Source organism: Pelophylax lessonae (genome assembly GCF_965119305.1).
Source record: "Pelophylax lessonae genome assembly, chromosome: 4".
Taxonomy (NCBI): Eukaryota; Metazoa; Chordata; class Amphibia; order Anura; family Ranidae; genus Pelophylax; species Pelophylax lessonae.
This window is the reverse complement of record NC_138771.1, coordinates 223,734,190-223,760,247: the sequence shown is the minus strand read 5'-3', so window position 1 is coordinate 223,760,247 and position 26,058 is coordinate 223,734,190. Positions and strand designations below refer to the sequence as shown.

General features: G+C 40.3%; 1 protein-coding gene across 3 annotated transcripts in view; it reads right to left on the bottom strand.

The window, feature by feature from the left end:
* Positions 1–26,058, bottom strand: part of TSPAN12 (tetraspanin 12) — a 314,722-nt gene that overhangs the window by 43,547 nt on the left and 245,117 nt on the right. For 2 of the 3 annotated variants that reach the window (XM_082255660.1, XM_082255659.1), the window contains one exon: positions 11,040–11,147. The exons of the other annotated variant lie outside the window; for it this stretch is intronic. In XM_082255660.1, the coding sequence (XP_082111786.1) occupies positions 11,040–11,147 (108 nt within the window). The remainder of the gene's footprint in view (positions 1–11,039; positions 11,148–26,058) is intronic. 3 annotated transcript variants of the gene reach the window in all.

Below are 26,058 nucleotides of genomic sequence, written 5' to 3'. Positions count from 1 at the left end.
TGGTGGTATTTTATCACCTGTGCGATTTTTACTTTTTGTGCTAAAAACAAAAAAAAGAGCGACAATTTTGAAAAAATTAACAATATTTTTCACAATTTTTTATATGAAATCCCCCCCCCCCAAAAAAAAAATGTAAAAATCTAAATTTTTTTAACATTTTAGGCCAATTTGTTTTCTGCTACATATGTTTGGTAAAAAAATCGCAATAAGTGTATTTTGATTGGTTTGCTCAAAAGTTATTGCGTTTCATAACTACGGGAAAGATTTATGTAATTTTTATTGTTACTAGTAATGGCGGTGATCTGCAATTTGTTTTGCGGGACTGCGACATTGCGGCGGACAGATCGGACCCTTGACTGACATTTATGACACTTTTGGGGGTACCAGTGACATTACTACAGTAATCAGTGCTATAAATATGCACTGTTACTGTAAAAATGACACTGGCAGGGAAGAGGTTAACTTTATTGCTGATCAGTGGGTTAAATGTATCTCTAGGGGCGTGATTCTAACTGTGGGGGGAGGGCGTGGCATGTGATGTAACCACAGAGACATACGATCCTACATAGCAGGATCGTATAGTCTCTGCAGTTACACCAGGGAGAATGACAGGCGGCTTTGTATACATTAGCTGCCTGCCTTTCTCCCTCTCCAGCGGGAGATCGCGAGTGACCGGCGGACATCGGAGCCGCCAGTCACTCGCGCGGGGATGTTAGTGAACGAGCGGGGGCAGGAGCGCTCGCCCCCTAGAGGCTCGTGGGCAAGCGACGTAGCCCTACGTCGTTTTGCCCAGTAGGGGCTGACTGCCGCAGTAAATAGTCGTGCGGCGGTCGGCAAGTGGTTAAGTCAGCACTACAGTTATAGGTGCAGCATATAAAGATTTGATGAATACAGCATATTTATTACACACAAAGATATTCTAATCACTATATACATTTCTACATTTTGGAGTAAGTTTTGGTGATGGATGCAGTTTAACTGCACAACAGCATCCTCCGCCATAACTGTTTAATGTTAGTGGCTTGGCTTTTTTTTCTAACCATAAGCAGGTTTTTCATCATGGTTTGTAAACCACATGACAACATCTTCTTTTCTCCTTTCTGTTTCTAGAATAAAACATACTTTTTGACTGTCAATGAGCATGTCACATGTGACAGCTAATGAAGTAATGCGCTGTGGGACTTAATGTCTAATTTGAACAATTCTATTAAGACGGAGGCAGCACCTTCTAAGTAAGAAAAGCTAGGACAGTCTTTGAAAATTATCAAAATATGACAGAAAGGGGATTATAGAAAATGTTGCCAGGGATCACATGTACGATTTTTGGACCAAAAGCAAACTGCATGGAAATTTCAAAAACCATTTACATCTGTAGAACCAATTCTCAGCAGAGAAACGTGTGTCATTTGTGTTTTTCAAAATACTGTATCCAGTATGCAGCAGTCCAATTTTCCATTCATGTCAAGTGAAAGGGGGCAGTCTAAATCTGAAAACGTACTGCAATGCATGTTAAAGCACACTTAATATTGTATGCGGCTGCAGTCACATTTATTGATTGGCCCTTTAAAATGTGCTCTAAAAGAAAAAAAAAATAAATGCAATAAAAAATCTGATGTTTTCAAAAACTTAAGGGCAAAAATGTGACAATAATTTTAATTAGCGTAGCTAAAAGTGATCCCTGAATGAACAGTATAATGCATGTGGGCAGTGACAGGATACTTAGTCTGCAGTTGTCAGGAAAGAAATAGTGTCAGGGAGCCATGGTGACACTCTAAATCATTATGCACTGCAGATATTTATTTACATACAAGTATGATAAATCTTCATCAAAGTCAGTGTTACAAAACACATCTTCATTTGTCAATGTCCTGAATCTGATGTTTAATTTACTATAATTACCGGAAATGCCTCCAAACCTTAAACCTTCTAAAAGTAAGTAGATTAATCTGCTGCTAGTACTCTGGTTGTGCTATAATTGAAAATCTGTATCTCATTGTTTTATGATTCAAATTCATCCACAAACATACATCAGGGTAGAGGCTGGTGGAACAATTGGATCTCTGCACACCATTTATTAAGCGTGTCTTGTATATAAAACACAACCGCTCCAGCGCAGTGACTAATATACGGGCAGAGATCTATGATTTACAAGGCAGTTACTCATATAACAGCGTTTTGCTAGGTAATATGCATATCCTATTATAGAAAAGTACACAAACAATTTATATTCATATTTTTAATTATGCTTATCATAAAACAAAAGCTCCTTTCTTTCTTTTCTATTATTTTATTACAATTATTCAGACTACACGTTCATTAACATCAGAGAAAGCTGTTGAAAATGCTGATAAATTTTGTTTAATAAGAGAAAAAATCAAGGTATCGCTTTCCAAGATGTAAAATTGTTGTTTTGATGTAGGAAATAGTGGGAACTTCCATCAGGGTTCACGATACAGGACTAGTGTCCAACTTGCAGCCCTTTGGCACTTGAAATCGCGCCAGTTCAGCTGAACTCGCACAATTTCAAGCCAGCATTTCAGTCCAACTTCGGGGGCGATTTCACAGACATCTGTGCGGGTTTCTGCACAGATTTCTATGGAAATCGTCCCCTGAAGTCGCCAAAAGTAGTACAGAAATTACTTTTGGGAATCGGGAGGGTGGCGCTGCAAAGTTGGCGTTGAACCGATTCGAACAGTGCAATTGCCTTCAATTTGACATGCGATTTGACATGTCAAAGTACATGTCAAACTGGACCAATGTGAACGTGGGCTTACTGTGCAGTCCTTAGGCCACTGTAGATAGTATTCTGTGTTAAGCCAGTAAAGGAAAAGTATTGTTTAGACTTACTACTAGTAGTAGTAGTTTGCTTTATTTCTTTACACTGTTTTATTTTTTTGCTCTGCCCATCCATTTTCTCGTTTTATTGTTTTTTTGCCACTGACTTTTTTTTTATTTTTTTGCTAACTGACATTTTTAAGTTCACCTTAAAAAAAAAAAAAATAATAATAATAAATGTACATATTTTTGCATGAAAAAAAAAAAAGTGCATTTATCTAGTTATTTTCACGAGCCTGCAGAGCATTGCATTCATGATCAGCAAATGGTGGGTGCAATGTCAAGTTCCTGCAAACAGAGCCTACAGCTTTCAGTCCATTCATCTGTATGGGCTTTCTGTTTGAAAGCTGTAGGCAGTGTCAATGAACTACAAGAGTGTTTGCCAGCGCCCTCGAAGTTCAATGAGAATTACAAGCTGTCTGGGACTTGTAGTTAAATCATTCACAGACATCTGTAAATAAATGATGTGGATGTGCGGGCGGAGTGTGGAGAGAAGATTCCTTGCTCGCTGTCACAGGGGGAATCAGGGGTACAGGCAGTTGCACTTTAGTAACATTTTACACCTTGAATTTGGATGTAATACAGTATCTTACAAAAGTGAGTACACCCCTCACATTTTTGTAAATATTTTATTATATCTTTTCATGTGACAACACTGAAGAAATTACACTTTGGCACAATGTAAAGTAGTGAGTATACAGCTTGTACACCCCTAAGTGAAAATGTTTGAATTGGGCCCAATTAGCCATTTTCCCTCCCCGGTGTCATGTGACTTGTTAGTGTTACATGGTCTCAGGTGTGAATGGGGAGCAGGTGTGTTACATTTGGTGTTATCGCTCTCACTCTCTCATACTGGTCACTGAAAGTTTAACATGGCACCTCATGGCAAAGAACTCTCTGAGGATCTGAAAAAAAAAAGAATTGTTGCTCTACATAAAGATGGCCTAGGCTATAAGAAGATTGCCAAGACCCTGAAACTGAGCTGCAGCACGGTGGCTAAGACCATACAGCGGTTCAACAGGACAGGTTCCACTCAGAACAGGCCTCGCCATGGTTCACCAAGCCTCACCATGGCTGTCGTCCCAGAAGGAAGCCTCTTCTAAAGAAAGCCCGCAAACAGTTTGCTGAAGACAAACAGACTAAGGACTGGGACTACTGGAACCATGTCTTGTGGTCTGATGAAACCAAGATAAACTTATTTGGTTCAGATGGTGTCAAGCATGTGCGGCGGCAACTAGGTGAGGAGTAAAAACACAAGTGTGTCTTGTCTACAGTCAAGCATGGTGGTGGGAGTGTCATGGTCTGGGGCTGCATGAGTGCTGCCGGCACCGGGGAGCTACAGTTCATTGAGGAAACCATGAGTGCCAAAATGTACTGTGACATACTGAGGCAGAGCATGATCCCCTCCCTTCGGAAACTGGGCCACATGGTAGTATTCCAACATGATAACGACCACCAGAAACACCTCCAAGACGACCACTGCCTTGTTAAAGAAGCTGAGGGTCAAGGTGATCGACTGGCCAAGCATGTCTCCAGACCTAAACCCTATTGAGCATCTGTGGGGCATCCTCAAATGGAAGGTGGAGGAGCGCAAGACCTCTAATATCCACCAGCTCCGTGATGTCCTCATGGAGGAGTGGAAGAGGACTCCAGTGGCAACCTGTGAAGCTCTGGTGAACTCCATGCCGAAGAGGGTTAAAGCAGTGCTGGAAAATAATGGTGGCCACATGAAATATTGACACTTTGGGCCCAATGTTGGCATTTTACTTAGGGGTGTACTCACTTTTGTTGTCAGCGGTTTAGACGTTAATGGCTGTGTGTTGAGTTATTTTGAGGGGACAGCAAATTTACACTGTTATACAAGGTGTACACTCACTACTTTACATTGTAGCAAAGTGTAATTTTTTCAGTGTTGTCACATGAAAAGATATAATAAAATATTTACAAAAATGTGAGGGGTGTACTCACTTTTGTGAGATATGGTGTATATATATATATATATATATATATATATATATATATATATATATATATATATGTGTGTGTGTGCATAACTACAGCAAATAAAATGTATTATAATGCATGTTTTAAACGATAAGGATTTATAAAAAAAAAAAAAAAAAGAAGAAACATTAACAGGTACATTATGATTTATTTCAGCGTGTTACCCTAGAGCTGACAAATCAATGAAGAAGCAGGAAATGCTTAAATTAACAGGAAATCTGTGAAACAATGGATTTCTTTAACACCATGACAAGGCCAGTAGAATGATAGACACAGTATAGTTTTTTGTTTCCGGTATTTGGGCATATATTTGCATTTTGACATCTTTCCCTTGTGCACTTCCTTGCCTAAAACAGTGGAGATGTAAACTCTAAAATGTACTGTCTTTGGGAAGCTCTAGGCAGTACATGAGTGATTCTTGGCAATTTTTCATAGCATTTCTAAAACACTGCTAAGAATACAGTGCAATACCTAGATAGTGTATCATTTTAAAACACACATATTCAAAAAGGCAGGGATGAAGCAAACTAACTTTCCTAAGAAATGAAAAAACTAAAAACAGGGAATTTTAAGAGCATTACATATTGCAGTTTTTCCTGGTAACCACTTCCTGCAAATCGACGTACCTGTACGTTGGCTTGAAGAAGCAGTTGTACCGGCCCGATACCGTTTTTTAGAGACGGTGGTTGGCTTTCAGGAGATAACAACCGATGCGGCTTAGCAGCTGCTTGGCCGTTGTCCCAGCGAGCGGCCACCTTCCGCAGGCTCAGCCCAGGTCTTCTGTCCCACCGGGAGACCCATGTAACTAGCTGGCCCATCCGCGGGCTGGATGGAGTCCTGAACGAAGGCCCGATCATGTAACCCAGAAGGGACGTCAATTCTGGTTTACTCGGCTGCCAATGGCGCAGATTTAAAAAAACTGTAAGTATTCAAAAATGCAGATTTGGGCATTTTGAATACCGTATTTTCCGGCGTATAAGACGACTGGGCGTATAAGACGACCCCCCTAATTTTCAAGTTAAAACATAGGTTTTGGGCTATACTCGCCGTATAAGACTACCCCCCCTTTCGAAGCAAGGCAACACCATTGAAAAACATCAGATTTCTCATAGCTCTCCAAGGTGCCCCAAGTACTGTAATACATGTAATCTCTCATAATACCTCCAAGGTACCCTAAGTATAAGTTTTACCAGTAGATGTAATCTCAAGACGCTGGCTGTAGGGGAATCCTGTACCGGTATACCGTATGTACCGTAGCTTCGGCTACATACAGTATACTGAGCCAATCACAGCGAGCGATGTATTCTATTATTGAATGCAAAGCCTGCTCGGATTGGCAGAGTCAGAGAGGCGGGCTGATGTTACTCCGCCAATCCATGCTGGCTTTGCATTCAATAATAGAATACATCGCTCTCCCTGATTGGCTCAGCGCGGTACACTGTATGTAGCCGAAGCTACAGTACATACGGTATACCGGTACAGGATTCCCACCCAGCCAGTGTCTTGAGAGATTACATCTACTGGTAATATTTATACTTAGGTTACCTTGGAGATATTATACTCGGCGTATAAGACGACCCCTCATTTTTAGGGCATTGTTTTGAGGTTCAAAAGTAGTCTTATACGCTAGAAAATACAGTACTTTGAAGTGCAATGGAGGGATGCGGGGTCTTTTAGACCCCAGATCCCTCCATAAAGAGTACCTGTCACTGCCTATTACTGTCACAAGGGATGTTTACATTCCTTGTTACAACAAAAAAAGTGATCAGATTTTTTTTTGAGGGAAAACAGTGTTAAAAATAAAAAAATTAAATAAAATAAATAGGAAAAAACATACGTTAGTTGTGCCCGCAAATGAAAACGGTGTTCAAATCAGACATGTGAGGTATCACCGCGATCATCAGAGCGAGAGTAATAATTCTAGTAAAAGACCTCCTCTGTAACTTTAAACTGGCAAACGTTAAAAATTTTTTAAAGCGTCGCCTATGGAGATTTTTAAGAACCGTAGTTTGTCGCCATTCCGCGATCGTGCACAATTTTAAATCGTAACATGTTAGGTATCTATTTACTCGGCGTGACATCATCTTTTACAATATACAAAAAGATGGCGCTAACTTTACCTTTTTTTTTTTAATTCAATGAAGTGTATTTTTTCAAAAAAATTGCATTTAAAGACCGCTGCGCAAATACCGCGTGACAAAAAAAATATTTCAATGACCACCATTTTATTCTCCAGAGTCTTTGCTAAAAAATATATATATATATATATATATATATATAATATTTGGGGGTTCTAAGTATTTTTTTGCAAACAATACTGATTTAAACTTGTAAACAACACGTGTCAGAAATAGGCTTGGTCCCATCAGAAACCCATAGCTCCCAACTTACTAATACGAGAAAGTGGCGCACCTTCTAAAACGATGTATTTAAGTAGTGGACACACCCCTGACATGCCCCCAGATTATAAAAGCTGAACTCTGGACAAATAAAAGTTTTTCCATGTAGTGGGGCTGTGTCCATACTGCAAGGGTAATTGCTTGTTTTTTTCTAGGGAAGAGTTGAAGGCGAAATATACTTACCTGATCCTTCTGGCCACACAAGACTGGTCCTTGCATTTCCTGCATCCCCGTGCACTAGCGGTCTTGAGCGGTGGACTGTTCCTGACAGCAACAAGCCCAAAGTAGGATCCATAGACCTGCTCTGGACAAGAAGATGTCAGAAACAATCCACCACTGGATCATGAGGGAGCACCACTTGCCAGTGGAATGGAGAATCAGTTGACTATAAGGCTTTCTCCTCTCCCTGGCCTGGACAAAATTGAGTGCTTAAACCTTGTAGTGCTCAGAGTTGGGCTTTAGGAATCTACATACCAAAAAAAAGTTTTTAAACACAGAATTGTGTGCTTTTTTTTCCTTTTTAAACATTACTCATCCTTTACAAGCTTTTCAAAATAGCAAACAAAATAAGAGGTGGCCACATGTAGAAAATAGCACCACTCAAATGCCTGCTGCTTGTGGATGGCTAAGGTGAAAAGAGGGACAGAGTGATTTGGTTCCAAGTGAGAGGCACTTTGGGAGGTATACAAGCTCATGCATAAATGCCTAAAATATCCAAAAAATAAAAACACGATCAGTTAATATTCTAGAGATGAGAACTCTGCTAAGCTATTTGTACCCAAATTGTAATTTGCCACATAGCATAACCCCCATGCAATTTCAATTTTTTTGTGAATTAAATACTATATTTGGCAAGTCTATTTTCAGTTCAGTGCAGTTGGAAAGTTTTAGAAAATTTCAGGGCAAAACACTGTAGAAAATACTACTATATGTTTTCTCATTCCAGAGTGGCTATAGTCTGCAATTTCAAGGTCTCTTTATTTTAAAGCAATATCCTGCTTTACCACTAAGCAAGAGATTCTCTTTAAAAATTAGCATTAGTATGTATCAATTTCTCTCTTACATTTGCATCTAGTTTAGAGTTTGCATCTTAAGAAAAAGAAGCTGATAAATCAGAGCACACGTGGATTTTTTTATTAACATGTAATATACGTCTTTGCTAAGTACTCAAGATGTGCACTCTTTTTGTAGCTACAATTAGGGATGATCGAACTTTTCAAAAGTTCGGTTCGGCCAGAACATCCGAACTTCCCGAAAGTTCGGCCCGGATTTCAGAACCCCATTGAAATCAATGGGACCCGAACTTCGGTAATCAAAAAACACCATTTTGAAGCCCTAAAACCCAATAAATGCCCCTAAAAAGTGCCTAGGGTTCTGGGTCATGCCCCAGGGGCTGTTAATCACACACAAAAAAAAGTTCTTAAAAATTGTCATTTTTGATAGAGAGCCAATTATTAAAAAAAAAAAAAAATGTCTTTTGATTTAGTGTCTGGGGGGGTCTAAAAAGTGTACCTGTGAAGTTTCAGCTCTGTAGCATGTCCAGAACCAGAAAAAAAAGATTGTTTGTATTAGAATCAATATAGAACAGGGATATGTCTCCGCTATTTTCACACCTTGCCGGTTTAGTAGCAAGCGTTTTTTGGGCATTTTTTGGGGGACTTTGGAGGCAGGCAAAACATCTGAACTTCTGTGTAGGGGTATATATACAAACACCCATGTCTGTATATATACACATACACATATATAGGTGTGAAAATAGCAGAAATCTATGCTTGCGCTAATTAACACTAATATGGCTTCTCTCCTATAACACCTATATATGTGTATGTGTATAAATACATATAAGTGTGTGTGTATATATAAACTTATACAGAAGTTCAGATGTTTTGCCTGCCTCCAAAGACCCCAAAAAAATGCCCAAAAAAAACGCCAGCTGCAAAAATACACCTGGGTGTTTTTGTAGCTGGCGTTTTTTGGGCATTTTTTTGGGGTCTTTGGTGGCAGGCAAAACATCTGAACTTCTGTGTAGGGGTATATATACATACACCCATGTCTGTATATATACACATACACATATATAGATGTGAAAGTAGCAGAACACTATGCTTGCGCTAATGAAATAATGAACACCAATATGTCTCCGCTCCTATCACACCTATATATGTGTATGTGTAAAAATACATATAAGTGTGTGTGTATATATAACCCTATACAGAAGTTCAGATGTTTTGCCTGCCTCCAAAGACCCCAAAAAAATGCCCAAAAAAATGCCTGCGCCAAAAAAAACGCCCAGGTGTGTTGTTGCAGGCGTTTTTTTTTGGGCTTTTTTTGTGGGTCTTTGGAGGCAGGCAAAATATCTGAACTTCTGTATAGGGGTATATATACACACACACTGATATGTATTTATACACATACACACATATAGGTGTGATAGGAGCAGAGACATATTGGTGTTAATTATTTCATTCGCGCAAGCATAGATTTCTGCTTTTTTTAACACCTATATATGTGTATGTGTATATATACATACATGGGTGTATGTATATATACCCCTACACAGACGTTCAGATGTTATGCCTGCCTCCAAAGACAGCCAGAAAATGCCCAAAAAAACGCCAGCTACAAAAACGCCCAGGTGTGTTTTTGCAGCTGGCGTTTTTTTTTGGGCATTTTTTGGGGTCTTTGGAGGCAGGCAAAACATCTGAACTTCTGTATAGGGGTATGTATACACACACACTTGTATGTATTTATAAACATACACACATATAGGTGTGATAGGAGAGGAGACATATGCCTGTTAATTATTTAATTAGCGCAAGCATATGTTTCTGCTACTTTCACACCTATATATGTGTATGTGTATATATACAGACATGGGTGTATGTATATATACCCCTACAATGATGTTCAGATGTCATGCCTGACTCCAAACATCTCCTCAAAAAAGCCCTATAAACGCCTGCAGCAAAAAGCATGCTCACAGGCGAGAAGCCATATCCCTGCACTGAATGTGACCTAAGAGAAACAATCTTTTCTCTATAGCGGTCACCCTGACATGGAAGGGTTTTGTCACCCTGCCATAGCAGTCAGAGTCAGTTAACCCTACACTACACTACGGTCCCCTTACACTTAACACTTTCCCTGCAGAAACTAAATTATTAAAGCTAACTATAGTGGAAAATAGTACCCTAACTACACTAGATATCCCTTTTCTCACACTAAAAATTGCTAAATGACACTTTGTAGTAGAAGTCACAGAACTGCTTCCACTCTCTTCCATGTCCCTGTATAACAATGCTAGGAATTTGGCGGGGGCTATCTTATATACTGGGGGGCGTATTCACTAATGATTGGCCTATGGACCCCCTAGTCACTCCAATCACATTCCTAGCATTCTCCTGCCCCCTCAATTGGCTTTTACTGATGTTTCTGGTCCAATCACGGGCTTTTAAAGCCCATTTCCTGTACCATTGCATTTTGGTCGGTTCTGGTTGCCGAATCCCGAACTTTTTCAGCAAAAAGTTCGGAATTCGGCCGAACCTCGAACAGCCAATGTTCGAGTCGAACCGATGGTCGACCCGAACCATTCGATCATCCCTAGCTACAATGTCTTGGCACAGGTCAGACAAAGCACAACATACACACAACTACCATTAATTGACAGATACCAAGGCGCAGAGACATTGGCTCCTATGGGAGATCGCTACTCCCAGAGGTGAGCGACTGGAGGAGAATAGGGATCATTAAGAACAACAAGACAGGGAAAGGCACACAAACAATTGACAATGTTCTTCTACTTACCTCTCTTTGAAAAAAATTCCAAGCATTTGTCAACCACTGGTATCTCGGTAGGCCATAATTTGGCATCCTGGATTTCAAACTAACCATATCAGACCACTGAATTACTGCCTGAAATAAAATAACATTATTAATATAACAATGACATTATATCTCATTGACATGTAGATCGACATGGGATTTCCTGTTGATTACGTATTCCTGTCTGGAGTATGAATGGTAAATGAACCTTTAGATCTATACACAAACATCAAATAATTAAAATGATTACAAATTTGTATGAAGCCCATTAATGACAGTCAACTATTTTTTTAAAAGTGATTAAGAAAGCATGAATGAGAGGCACTTTGCTTTAATTCATTAAATTTAAAACAGTGAACACATAATCAATAAAATAAACAATACTAATCACGCTTATATCAGAACTCTAAATTCATTTTTGTCACAGGAAACAAATGGTAAGCCTCTGCCAATTTGTCATGTTTATTATTTAGTATTCCAATGGCAGCTTCTTAAAGCTGATCTCCAGGCATGACCCAAATTTAATGCAAGCCCCAGCATTATTTTTTTCTCTCAGGCCGGCAATGCACGGTTCAAACTGCTAATTGGCAGGCTGAATGTACCAAGTTGATCGATCAATCAACTTGGATACAACCAGCCTGCTGGATTCTCTTGCAATTATCGCTAGTGGCTGGTCCCTATTGGGAGAAGACAATTGCTGATTCCCCTGTTAACACTATCTGTATTGATGGGGGAATCGTGCAAATTTATTTTCTGCAACCACGAGATTTGCACCATATATGGCTTGCCTTACTTTGTTCCTATAACAAGAAACAGTTTTAAATACCCACTGTAATGTGATTAGCAGGATTGTAAGATTCTTACAGAAACAGCTTCTAGGTGTTCTCAGTAGAGTTACATGGATAAAGAGAGAGGGCAGGTAGGATACCCTCCCAATATTAAGGGCATGTGGCCTCGTATAGTTCAGGGAAAAGGGGGGGGGGCACACACTCACTGCCCTCCTTTCCTGGCTAACCAGGCTGCATACCCTGATAAAGGTCTGTTAAGGTTTTCGGGAGGAAACCACATTGTTTTTTCAAACAGAAGCGAGCTGAGGAATGATCTGTCATTTAAGAGCATTGTACTGGCTTGCAACATCATGTGCATGTTCAAGGCACCCATAAACATGTTGCCATTTAAAACCCAACTCTGGAAAATCAAAAAGGATACTTTTCAGTGGGGTTGAATAGAAACACTTACCTGATCTTCTGCTCTCTTCGCAGATGCCGCTCCCCCATGCACAAGTGGGAAACTGTCCTGGGCATCAACATGCCCAGTGTAGGGTTTACCTAGGATCCTAGACTGCTACAGAATAGGGGAGAAAATGCTGCAGGAAATCTTCTTTTATTTCTTCCCTAGACCTAAACGTGCAATAAACGTTTGCAGTGCAGTGCAGCCCATTGCAAGGGATAAAAACTCTTTAGTTACTCAGAGTTGGGCTTAAAGCTGACAAAAAGGACCCACGCCATGGTGAACAGTGGGTTTCTACATCGGTACACGGCAGTGCCCAGCTACCCATGCCCTTTATTTACCAGAAAAATGCTATTTTATTTTGTTAAATAATAACAAAATTTGGCCTTAAAAAGGTGGTTTTCAGCAGTGGCATACCTAACACATCTGGCACTCAGGGTTGGCACCAGGCGCCATGCCAAACTGTTGTTGTGGTCAAATTTCTTTAACAGTGGGAGGGGCTTGAAAGGGCATAGTTAACCACTTGCCTACTGGGCAATTTTACCCCCTTCCCGCCCAAGCCAATTTTCAGCTTTCAGCGTTGTTGCACTTTGAATGACAATTGCGTGGTCATGCTACACTGTACCCATATAGATACACTGTACCCATATAGATTTTTATCACTTTTTTCACACAAATAGAGCTTTCTTTTGGTGGTATTTAATCATTGCTGGGTTTTTATTTATTTATTTCTTTTGTTAAATAAACAAGAAAAGACAGAAAATGAAAACCAAAAAAAAAAAAACATTCCCCAGGGAATGCGCACCCGATTGGGACTGCAACCTCTGCACCCCCTTAGCACCCCACTAGTTTTCAAATTTCCCGCTGGGTATGGCAAATGTCCAGTGAAGGCAAATTTGCTTGATTCTGTCATTCCTAATTCTGAAAAAATCCCTGAGAAATATAGGATGCATTTTCTACACCCTTTAAATACCAGAATAAAAAATGCCTTGGTATCATTTTTGGCTCTTGCAATTGAGTTAACACACTATCAGCAACATAGATTTCTGTACACCAGAAAGTAAAACCAACATACTTGCTGAGCACCATTTGTGCGATCATAAGGTATTTGAGGGTATATTTTAGTCTATGTGCAATCTGAGATTCAAAGTCACAGGCAATTTTATTTTTATAAATTTCTTTGCAAGAATCACTGCATGCATACATAAAAAAGGAAAATCCCCCCCACCACCAATCCATATATAAGTGCCGGTTCACACTATAGCGATGTCAGACATCGCATCTGATTAGCACCGCACTGCTCTGCAAATCACATGCAATGTCTGTGCAATGCAAATTCAGCCATACACATTGTATGGCTGAATTTGCATCGCATTCGGACCAAGGTCGTGCAGGACCCTTTTTTGGTCTTCACCAGAATCAGATCGCATGGGTGTTCACACGGTCCCGCTCCGTAGGCGGATCCGTGCTGCTCAGTGGGGGATCGATACACAGATCCCCGCTGAGCAGGAAGGTGACATCTCCCTCTCCGCTCTGTGTGCGGAGAGAGAGGTGTCAGAGCCCCATGCATCTCTATGGGGGAATCGGATGAGAGCGGATCGCCTGTCCGCTCTCATCTGATCCCCTGGATGGATGGATAATAGGGTTTCCATCCGTCCAGATTTCACGGACAGGATCGGATGCAGATGGCAGTGGGTGTCAGCGGACATGTCTCCGCTGACATCTGCTGCCCCATAGGGATGCATGGAGGATCCGATCAGATCTGCCTAAAAAACTGACAGGCAGATCTGATGGGAGCGCTCGTGTGAAAGGACCCTTACTCCAGAAGCTATAATGTACTGTCAGAATTCAACTGCAATACTTAAAACTCCAGTTGTGTCAAATAAATACTGTAAATAGCATGTTGTTTAATAAACAAACAAAAAAGTTTGTTGCTGTAAATACTGTAAATAGCATGTTGTTTAATAAACAAACAAAAAAGCTCTTGCTGCAGTACTTGACTCAAGTAGAAACTTCACTCTACTGCAGGCCCTCTTCTAGCTTGTCCGCCACCATAAATTGACCCACTTCCTCTTAGCTCAGGCTGCAAATGAAACCCAAATGGGAGTGCATCACAAATGACAAACTTGGCTTACAGAACTATGCTGCACCACTGTAGACCACCCACAGCAGAAAAATAAAGAATAGGATCTGAGGATGCCACATAACCAGCCAGAAGTCTCCAGGAAAAATATATATATATTAAGTTAACTTTTGAAATGCTGTTGGGGAAGAGAGCAGGGGTATTGAGGAGGAGGATGGGGTTCTAAATAGTCAAGTTTTGCTTTAAAGGGGAGTATAGCTTTTTTGATTTTATTATGTTATGAAAGTAACTAGCTAAATGTAAAAAAAAAAAATAAAAATTCAAGCATGCACATTGGGAGGCCACATTTCAATCTTCTCCACAACTTCTAAGCAGCCTTAACCACTCTGCTCAAGGCTCTCCATGCCCTGCTCCACACATTGCTGGGTACTGTCTCCAGATGATCCTTGACCTTCTTCAAAACATAACATCAAAGGCAAAATAAAGCTGTTCTCTTTCTAAAAGCCCAAAGTAGATGTTATTAAGTGCCGGTTCACACTGGCGTGGCACGACTTCGGGGGCGACCTGTGAAGTCGCGTGCACCGCGACTTCGGCACGACTTGCATGGACTTCATAAAATGAATGTCTATGCAAGTCGCTCCGGGTTGCCCCGAAGTAGTACAGGACCCTTTTTCTAAGTCGGAGCGACTTGTGTCGCTCCTATTAGAACGGTTCCTGTACCAGTCAATGGACCGCGACAGTGCGTGACTTGTCAGGCTGACCTAGTCGCCTGACAGTCGTACTAATGTGAATGGACACTAATATTATTATGTTATTATGTTATTAATGTTATCTAGTAAAGGGGTGCTCTTCTTACACTTTTAATTCCGCTAGGAGATTATTGTAGACTTGAAAAATGCCCGCCTTACGTTCTTCTTAATAGTATTTGTTCCTCTCTTTGTGGAAGTTTATTAGACAGGTCAGACGAGTTAATAACACTGCACTAGCTATGTTGCTGTGACATTATCTCTGGAGTTGTTGATCAAGGAGTAACTATGGTTAGATAGAGAGAGCCAAGAGAGGAATAACGTAATGCAAAAAAAGAGAGAAATGCAATCTTGCTATCTTGGATTTGCCCTCTTAATGACCAGGCCATTTTTTTACGATTCGGCACTGCGCTACTTTAATGCACAATTGCAAGGTCGTGCGACGCCGTACCTAAATAAAATTGATGTCCTTTTTTCCCACAAATAGAGCTTTATTTTGGTGGTATTTGATCACCTCTGCGATTTTTATTTTTTGTGCTATAAACAAAAACAGAGCGACAAGTCTGAAAAAAACAAAAAACAATAATTTTCACATTCTGCTATAAAACATTCCCCAAAAAAATAAAAAAATAATTTTTTTTTAACATTTTAGGCCAATTTGTTGTCTGCTACATATTTTTGGTAAAAAAAAAATCGCAATAAGCATATTTTTATTGGTTTGCGCAAAAGTTATTGCGTCTACTAACTACGGGAAAGATTTATGTCATTTTTTTTTTTTTTTTTTTACTAGTAATGGTGGCGATCTACGATTTTTTGCAGGACTGCAACATTACGGTGGACAAATCAGACCCCTAACTGACATTTTTGACACTTTTGGGGGTACCAGTGACATTACTACAGTAATCAGTGCTAAAAATATGCATTGGTACTGTAATAATGCCATTGGCAGGGAAGGGGTTAACCCAGGGGCGATCAAAGGGTTAAATGTGTACCTAGGGGCGTGTTTCTAACTGTATAGGGCGGGGCTTGTGAAATGATCACAGAGACCTGTGATCCTATTTAGAAGGATCACAGGAGCTCTGTGATCATTCCAGAGAGAAGAACAGTCAGCTGTGTTTACAAAAGCTGACCGTTCTCTCTCAGCAGGGAACGATCGCGGATGTCAGATGGCAATCTGAGACGCCTGCCCCGTGCATCGGAGTCCCTGCTGCCGAGTGGAGGAGGGGAGCGTGCCGCCACCGGCACGTGCTCACTCCCTAGCTGCAGGCGCGCGACTGACGTATACCTACGGCGGTTCGCGCAGGAGGACTAGCCTGCTGCTATTTTTCTGCGGCGGGTGGCCTGAAAGTGGTTAAAATTAAAATGTTACATACATTTGTATTGAAGTATACACTATAATAAAAGTTTGTGCACACTGAAACTGCACTATGATCCCCTTTTAAATTATTTAGAATCTTAGCTACTTACCAAGCATTTGTCAGGAGCAAAAATAATGGCACTTTATTTATATATGATATTTGGTAAACAAGTTTGAAATGATTTAGGGACTATGTTAATAATGTGGTAACATAATCTAAAGGGCTATTTACAGCAAACATGAGCACCAATCAGTCAATTCTTAGCCTAGTGCAAAATTTAGAGACAGGCACACGCTTGGTCTCTCATGCACACAATATTGCAGCACAATAGTTGTAAGTACATGTCACTGCTTGTAAGTATGGGGCAGTACTGCTGACTAACAGTCAGTAGTCTTGTAACTAATGCCTTTCACAAGAAACACCAGCTTATGTATTTAGAAGTAAAGACACTGCAACCACCTGCCAGTCCTGTGAAATAATACCATACTGGCTACAAAGTGAAATTCAACAGGCAATGCAGAGTTTCTTAACCACTTTCTCTACCACATGCTGTCCATGTGCCATTTACACACAGCCTGAAATCCAAGTCAGCCAGCTTCCAGCTATCCTCTAAAAGTGATCCTTTTACAGCACTGTGAAGGTTTCTTAACCATTTGCTATTCAGGGCCACCCGCAAGCCATTTATGAACAGCCTGAGATTCAAGTGGTCTTTCAGCCAACTCCCAGCTTTCCAGTGAAAGTGAGCCTTTTACAGTATTATTATTATTATACAGGATTTATATAGTGCCAACCGTGTGCGCAGCGCTTTACAACATAGGGGCAGACAGTAAAGTTACAATACAATTCGATACTGGAGGAATTAGAGGGCCCTGCTTGTTAGAGCTTACAATCTAGGAGGGAGGGTCAGGTAATACAATAGGTAATAACTCTGGGGGATGATCTGATGGAGAAAATAAAAGTACAGTTGTTAGTTGTGGGCAGGATAGACTTCTCTGAAGAGGAGAGTTTTCAGGATCATCTAAAAGCAAAGTAGAAGATAATCAGACAGTTTGGGGTAGAGAGTTCCAATGGATGGGTGAGGCTTGGAAAAAGTCCTGGAAGCGAGTATGGGAGGAGGTCTTGGGAGGAGCAAAGAGAACAATTAGGTTGGTATTTAGACACTTTTAGCAGACACTGAAAGCTTGGTAACGTGGGTGAGACTGGCAGCAGCATTCATAATAGAATGAAGGGGGATAGCCTTTGTAAAGGTAATCCCATGAGGAAGGAGTTGCAGTAGTCAAGGTGAGAGGTGACCAGGGAGTGAATTAGGAGCTGGTATCATTGGTTAGAAAGGGGCATATTTTAGAGATAATGCGGAGGTTGAGGCGGCAAGATTTGGACAGTGATTGGATATGGGGCTGAAAGGATACTTCAGAGTCCATGATTACACCTAGAACCTTGGCATGCGGAGATGGGCTGATAGTTGTGCTATTGATCTTGACAGAGAGATCAGGGGAAGGGGCATATGGTTAAGGGCATATTATGAGCTTAGTTTTGGATAAATTGAGCTTGGGAAGTGGTGTGACATCCAGGCTGATATGTCTGTTAGTAAATTAGTGATACATGAGAAGACTGAAGGTGTGAGCTGAGAGGTAGAGAGATACATTCGGATGTCCTCGGCGTAGACATGGTATTGGAAGCCATGGGAAGCTGACCCAGGGAGGAGGTGTCGATCGAATAGAAGTGGGCCAAGAACAGAACCTTGGGGGACACCAACAGACAAAGGAAGAGGAGAGGAGGAAGTAGAATTGTAAGTGTCACTGAAGGTGTGGTTGGATAAGAAGGAAGATAACCAGTGAACAGTACAGTTACGGAGACCAAAGGAGTAACGTTTTTTGAGGAGGAGGGGGTGGTCAACCATATTAAAGGCAGCAAGAAAGTCCTAAGAGCAGGAGTACAGAATAGTGTTCATTGATTTTGGCTGTTAGTAGATTGTTTGATAGTTTTAGGTGGGCAGTTTCTGTGGAGTGTTAATGGCAAAATCCAGACTGAAGGGAATCATGACATTTATTCTCAGCAAGATAGTCGCTCAGTCGGTTGTAGTCCAGATGTTTAAGGAGTTTGGATAAAAAGGGGAGCAAGGAGATGGGATGTAGGTTGTTAGGATTGGTGGGGTCCAATGAGGGCTTTTTAAGTATGGGGGAGAATAGTGCATGTTTTATAGAGTTGGGGAAGATGCCAGAAAAGAGGGAGAGATTGAAGATGTAAGTTAGAGAGTGTAGAATAGAGCCAGAGGGTGAACGTAGCATTTGCGAGGGAACAGTGTCCAGTACTGTGCATAGCTGTACCAAATTCCCCACTCTCCAGTTTTAGTAAATCAAACCCTATGGGTCTAATAATATAGGTAATTAAAAAAAAAACACTTTGGTGCTGCAGCCTTACCACAATGGGACATGGCTTGTCAAATGTGTGGTTTCCATTACAATCAGTCCTTCTCTACTGCACTCACTTAGCAAATGGCCACACTGCAGAGTCTGGATCATACGATATACAAACTAGGATGGCAGTGCAAGGTCTTCAATCAATAATGCTCTACTGTTGAACATTACATTCCTCACATTGTTTCACAACAGGCCTATTTTTAATGCAAAGTTAAGTTTTTTTCCAATTCCAGGAGTTCAGCTTTAATTACACATTTTCAATTTCACCACTTTTTATTTTAGTTTTTGGCAAAGTTGAAAAGGGTATGATTTTACTATAAATCATCTCCCTGCTGAGACAACTAGACATGTGTCACTGGAAGGGTAAGTAAAGAAAAATCTTATCATTGAGGACAAAACCTTGGTAGTTAAATTGCCATTTTCATGGTCTGTGTTCCTGCTGAAGAGGTTTCCACTTACTTCCTCTAGTGATCCCACAGGAATTTAGTGGATATTAGCCAAATAATGACACAAAAATAATACAGTCCTGACAACCTGGTTCTAACCAAATCTATCCAACATTGAAAAACTCTGGAGTTCCCTTTTAAATGTACATTTTATAAGTACGTATTGCACAGATACACATTGGGGTTGATTTACTAAAACTGGAGAGTGCATAATCTGGTGCAGATTTGCATAGAAACCAAGCAGCTTCCAGTGTTGTTTTGTTTGTCAAAGCTTAATTTGACAAGTTTAAGTTAGAAGCCGATTGGCTACCATGTACAACTGCAACAGATTATGCATTCTCCAGTTTTAGTAATGCCTGGTTCACACTGGTGCCACTTACGCTCTGACTTTGCTCAGGTCACATGTCGTAAGATGTTTATAATTCAACGGTTCCCTATGAGAGCCATCTTAACTGGTCAAGGTTCCTGCATTACTTTGGTCCAAAGTTGGTCTATTCAATATCATTGAAGTCGGATCAAAGTGGGATCCTTATCCTAACCATCTGACTTGTGACATCTGACATGGTGATTACAGCAGCAGAAAAATACATTTACGTCTCACCAGGATTGTTTTGATTCAAAGAACAAGTCAGACTATCTCAAAGTCGGTGAAAAAGCGCATCCTGTTGTCGGAAGGAAGTAGGACCAATGTCGCAGGGCAAAGTCGGATCGACAGTTGTACAACAGTCATGTCATACAAGTGTAAACCCGGCCGAAATCAACTACATAATGAACTGCTATGCTACAGATCATTTTCTCCTAATAGGGATAAAACAATGTCATGTCCTCTGTGTGCCTCGTTCAATAACATATTTTTGTTGCCATTTCCAGACGTTTTCCTATCAGCAATGTGTGAGTAACAAAGTAAGCAAATACTGTTTGACTTGGCACTAAAGCTGATGCAAATGAAACTCGAAAAGACTTACATGTTACAAGACAAACTATGGTCTGCACAAGACAGATAAAATGCTATACATGCTGTTTGTGATAGTTTCGTAATACAAACAAGTAAGCTTGCATTCATAAATTATATAGATTATTACTGTTATGACAAGGAATTCAGTGTGCTTTTTAGGACTCGCAAGGGAACAATTGACTCAAATCACAGCCTTGTACACTAAACAAGGAAAACACCCAGCTGTAAGGATAGATCACTATTTTACTGTAAAGTAGGCAAAAATAAAAAGGCACGTAGTTTATGTGTATTAAACTGCTCAGCAATTTATTCGCTGCAAAACTTACAGGCAGAGTTTAACTGGGAGAGAAGTTACAAACTAAAAGTGCCATTTAGGAAATGCATATTTAAAGTGATTATAAAGCTTTATTTATTTATTTTTTTAGTAACCACTTAAGCCCTGGAAGATTTTACCCCCTTCCTGACCAGGGCCTATTTTGTGATTCGGCACTGCGTGACATTTAACGGACAATTGCGCGGTCATGCAATGCTGTACCCAAATGAAATTGATGTCTTTTTTTTCCCACAAACAGAGCTTTCTTTTGGTGGTATTTGATCACCTGTGCGATTTTTTGATCATGCGCTATAAACAAAAAAAGAGCGACAATTTTGCAAAAATAACAATATTTTTCACATTTTTTTTAAATGAAATTCCCCCCCAAAAAATGTAAAAATCGAAATGTTTTAACATTTTAGGCCAATTTGTTTTCTGCTACATATGTTTGGTTTTTGTCATTTTTATTGTTTTTTTTTTTTAACGAGTAATGGCGGCGATCTGCAATTTTTTTTGCGGGACTGCGACATTGCGGTGGACAGATCGGACCCTTGACTGACATTTTTGACACTTTTGGGGGTACCAGTGACATTACTACAGTAATCAGTGCTATACATATGCACTGTTACTGTAAAAATGACACTGGCAGGGAACGGGTTAACTTTATTTGAGAAGGAGGGGTTAAGTGTGTCCCTAGGGGCGTGTTTCTAACTGTGATTGGATGCTTGTGATGTAACAGCAGAGATCAACGGTCCTACATAGCAGGACCGTATGATCTGTGCTGTTACACAGGAGAGAATGACAGGCGGCTTTGTTTACATTAGCCGCCTGCCTTTCTCCCGGTGTAACCGACGATCGCGAGTGACTGGCGGACATGGGGTCCGCCACTCACACGCGCGGGGGGGGGGGGTCCGTGAGCGAGCGGGAGCCTCACAGGCTAGCTACGTAGTACTATGTCACTTTGCCTGTGAGGGGCTGACTGCCGACTTAAATCATCGTTAGGCAGTCGGCAAGTGTTTAAAATAATAAATATGATCTACTTACCTGCTCTGTGTAATTGTTTTGCACAGAGCAGCCCCATATCCCCTCTTCTGGGGTTCCCGGTCAGTGCTCTCAGCTCCTCCTCCCTTCTGAGTACCCCAATAGCAAGCCACTTGCTATGTGGGCACTCATGCGGGCTCGCTCCCGTTCCAGGCTGTGTATGTCAATTGACACACACAGCATGGCCCGGCCCCCCGCTCCCTCCTCACAGGATTTGATTGACAGCAGAGTAAGCCAATGGAGAGGGAGCTGAACATGAAATTATTTTTACTTTGATGCAAAGAATGCATTAACCTCCCTGGCAGTATCCCCGAGCGTGACTCGAGGTGGATTTTATAGACTAGGATCGGTATCCCCGAGTCACGCTCGGGGTAGATGTGCAGAGCGCGCAGCGGTGTCTCTTACCTTCTCCTGGCGATCCAGCGATGATCTCTCATTGCTGTGACCGCCAGCCGAGATCCCCGCCGCTCGTCCATCGGTGTGATGACTTCCTAGTTCCGTTCCCTGCAGCAGCAATGCTGCATGGGAGCGGAACTGGGAGGGAAATTCAAACGTTGCACAAATGTATATATGTATATCTATATCTATATCTATATCTATATATATATATATATATGTGTGTGTGTGTGTATATATGTACATATGTGTATATATGTATATATATATATATATATATATACACATATGTACATATATACACACACACACACACACACACATATATATATATATATATATATATATATGCACACACATATATATATACATATATATACACACACATATATATATATATATATATATATTTATATATATATATATATATTTATTATATATATATATATATATATATATATATATATATATATATATATATATATAACGCATGAATTATAATCTAATCAATAATATGATTTTATTATATATATTATATAATAAAATTATATTATTGATTAGATTATAATTCATGCGTTTGTGTTTCAAATTTATCACATCTGGGATGTCTACTAGAGTCTTGTTTTGGTCAGGTTTAAGTCAGTAATTACTAAGAATTGTAGGCCTATAATACATAACGCCAAATTTCCATGAAAAAAATTGTACCGCTTTTGGTATATAATTCCTGACATAATTATACCGCCAGGGAGGTTAAGGTAAGAAACCTCCTACCTTTACAACCTCTAAACAACCTCAACACACTGAAGCTGTACTCTAGCCTTCCTTTCCGTCTTGCGCGAAATGTACAGACTGCTTTTCTGTACTTGAATAGCTTACTCTGAGCATTAGAAGCTGCAAACGTCAGATATCACACACTTCATGGCTTCAAGATGTCTAGCATCATCTAGCCATTTCCTACTCAGCCTGTCCCTTGCCTATCCTTTTTATTCATTGGATTTCAGTTCAATCATAAAGTTTTAACATCACAGGTCAAGCATAATGGGTCTGACAGGCGTCCCTTTATGCATGTCACTACACTTCAGAGTATACACATGTTTTTCATGCTAGATAGTAGTGTTCCATATATGTTATTGATACTTATAAGGATATAACATGACCATACAGAGACAGATATAATTGTATCTTATATACATGGTCTTAAACATATACAGGCTTAAATCTTCACCTTATGTAACCAGGGGTATAGGGTAACCACTCTTTTAGATTGCCCAGGTTGGTTACAGGCATGGACTAATTCTAAACAAAGTCAAAGACTACTGAGGAGCATGGCTACCTCCTTGAAGTCCGACTACTCCAAATTCCACTTTGATTACCTCCCTAGACTGGTAGGAACTCTTTCCTTCTCCAACACCCACAAAGCCTTGTTTTATGCTCCATTTATAGGTCATTGTAGCTCCCCAATAGAGTTTATAAAAAAAATCAGTGTAAAAATTAATTGGTGCAAAAAGAGTTACTCCCAAAAACCCAACATCTTGGATTTAGGAGCTGGATGTGACTTCCTGAAAACACACGGTAAGCTCGAAACTGTGCATATGGAAAATTGATGATCGCAGGGAGACTGGTCTTGTAGCCTCATAGGATGTGTGACGTTATCTCAGGAGGCTGTGAGCTGGAAGGATGAGGGCCAAAGGTGACATCATCCTTGTCTAGGTGAGGATTAAGGTTAAAAACAGATTCTCACTCTTTAAGAGAAAAAAAAAAATTAGATGACATTTAGATACAGGCTGGGGGAAGAAATGAGAAGGCTTGCAACTTTAGTTTTGGGGCGAAGGTCCGTTTCCAGCTTTAGATTGTCAAAAAAATTAAAGTAATGAGCAAACACAAGCCCTGATCAGCTAATAGATTTCTGAAACAAACACATACATTTCTATTTTGGCAGCCGCATATCTACTGCCATTATAACAAAACAACTGTTATTCTTTAGAGTGGACCTTGAACTCCAAGCAAGGTCTGGTTATGCAGTGAGGACCCCCAATCCTTTTCTAAGATGCTGCATTGATCTGAAAAAAAAAAAAGCCTGTGGGGGGGGGGGGGTAACTTCACCCAACGAGATCCTGGGGAAGGAATAAAGAGTAGCCCAAATATTTTGAGATGGCACTCAAGCACAGTAAATATTAACTTCTCTTTTCCCCCTTATGTACTTGTTTATCCACTAAAGCCAGCAACTAGAACTAAAGCAGTACTAAACCAAAACCCCAAAATGTAATATATTGCAGCTTACCAATGATTAGATGTAGTCACTGCATTTCTTTTTTTTTCCACTGTTTTCACCTGGTGATCTGGCCAGTACCACACCCCCTGTATTAAAATGCCTCCACTCTGGATGAAGGAGCACAGGAAGCATCTTGGACAGCACTATTGTCAGCCTGGGGGAGGGGAGTGTTATATGCACTAGCAGATTTAGATACGCTAACAAATCGAAGCCAAACTCTAAGGGCCCTTTCACACGGGCGCTCCGTATGTCTGCAAATCATCCTATTTTTTTGCGGATGATTTGCGGACATAATGTAAGTCTATGGCATTGCGGATGTCAGCGGAATACCATCCGCTGACATCCGATTTTCCTCCTGTCAGTTCTGTTCCGTTTTTTGGAACAGAAAAAATCCTATTTTTGTTCCGTTCAAAAAACGGAAAGGAAGGAAAATCGGATGTCAGCGGTGTCATCCGCTGACATCCGTAATCCCCCATAGACTTACATTAGGTCCGCATATCATCCGCAAACGGATGGGATGATATGCGGACCTACGGAGCGGATGACAGAAATGTCATCCGCTCCGTGAAAAAAAAAAAAAAGTCCCGCAGCGGACCTTTCACACGGAAAGCCCGTGTGAAAGAGCCCTAACTAGTACTTTAAAATTTGTTACATAAACATTTCTAGGTCTAGGTCTAAGGTTGATGTTACATGGTAACTCTGCTTTAAGCAACACATTGCCAGCAGCAGAGTCATGCAGGAGACCCTTCCACTTATATTATATAAACAGGTAAAATACACTAGGAAATTGGATTTGCTTTCATATGAACACTTAAAAATATGAATAGTTTTAAATTATATAGCTGAGAAAGCAATAAAATTAAACAAATTATCAAAATTGTATTTTCACCTACATAATATCATTGTTATATATCATTAAAAGCCGACCCCAGCTGAAACTATTTTTTTTCAGTTTTGGTTTTGGCTAGAGAAGAGAAGGGATTGAACCTTGGGTTTTCATTGTTATCTGTCTCTATTCGAGAAATCTTCCAAATGGGAAAGTGAGAAAGGATCAGAATTTTGACACTGGGGTTAATTTACTAAAACTGGAGAGTGCAAAATATTGTGCAGCTCTGCATAAAAACCAACAAGCTTACACTTTTTTGTCAAAGTTTAATCAAACAAGCTGAAATTAGAAGCTGATTGGCTACCAAGCACATCCGCACCAGATTTTGCACTTTCCAAGTTTAGTAAATCAACCCCAGTTTTGTATTTTCTGTCTGTGCCTTCCTGTCCTGGTCACACCTCCACCCTCCATTTCTTCTACAGATTTCACGGGGATAGGAAGCAAAAGAAAATCTCTTCAATGGAATCACAGAAGGAAATGAAAACCTGAAAGAAATGTTAGCTTTCCCCCACTTTATCCAAAATAATACAAGAAAACTGACTGAAGTATATTTTTTGAAAATGTATATAACAGACATATTTAGCTTAATACTGTGACTTTAAACCCCATAATCCTTTTCTGAAGAGTTATCTTCTAAAATCTGCAAACTGCATTTGCAACCCAGTAAGTGACAAACATAAAAAACTCCTTATGGTCCCAAACACATGGGCATGGTTTAATCTGAGCTTCTGAACACTAGCCTGAAGAGCACTGGATTTAACAAGCATTTTGGAATAATTTATTGGTTGTAAAAGGCTTAAGGCTTTTTACCTTAATGCAGTGGTTCTTAACTCCTGTCCTCAGGACCCACTAACA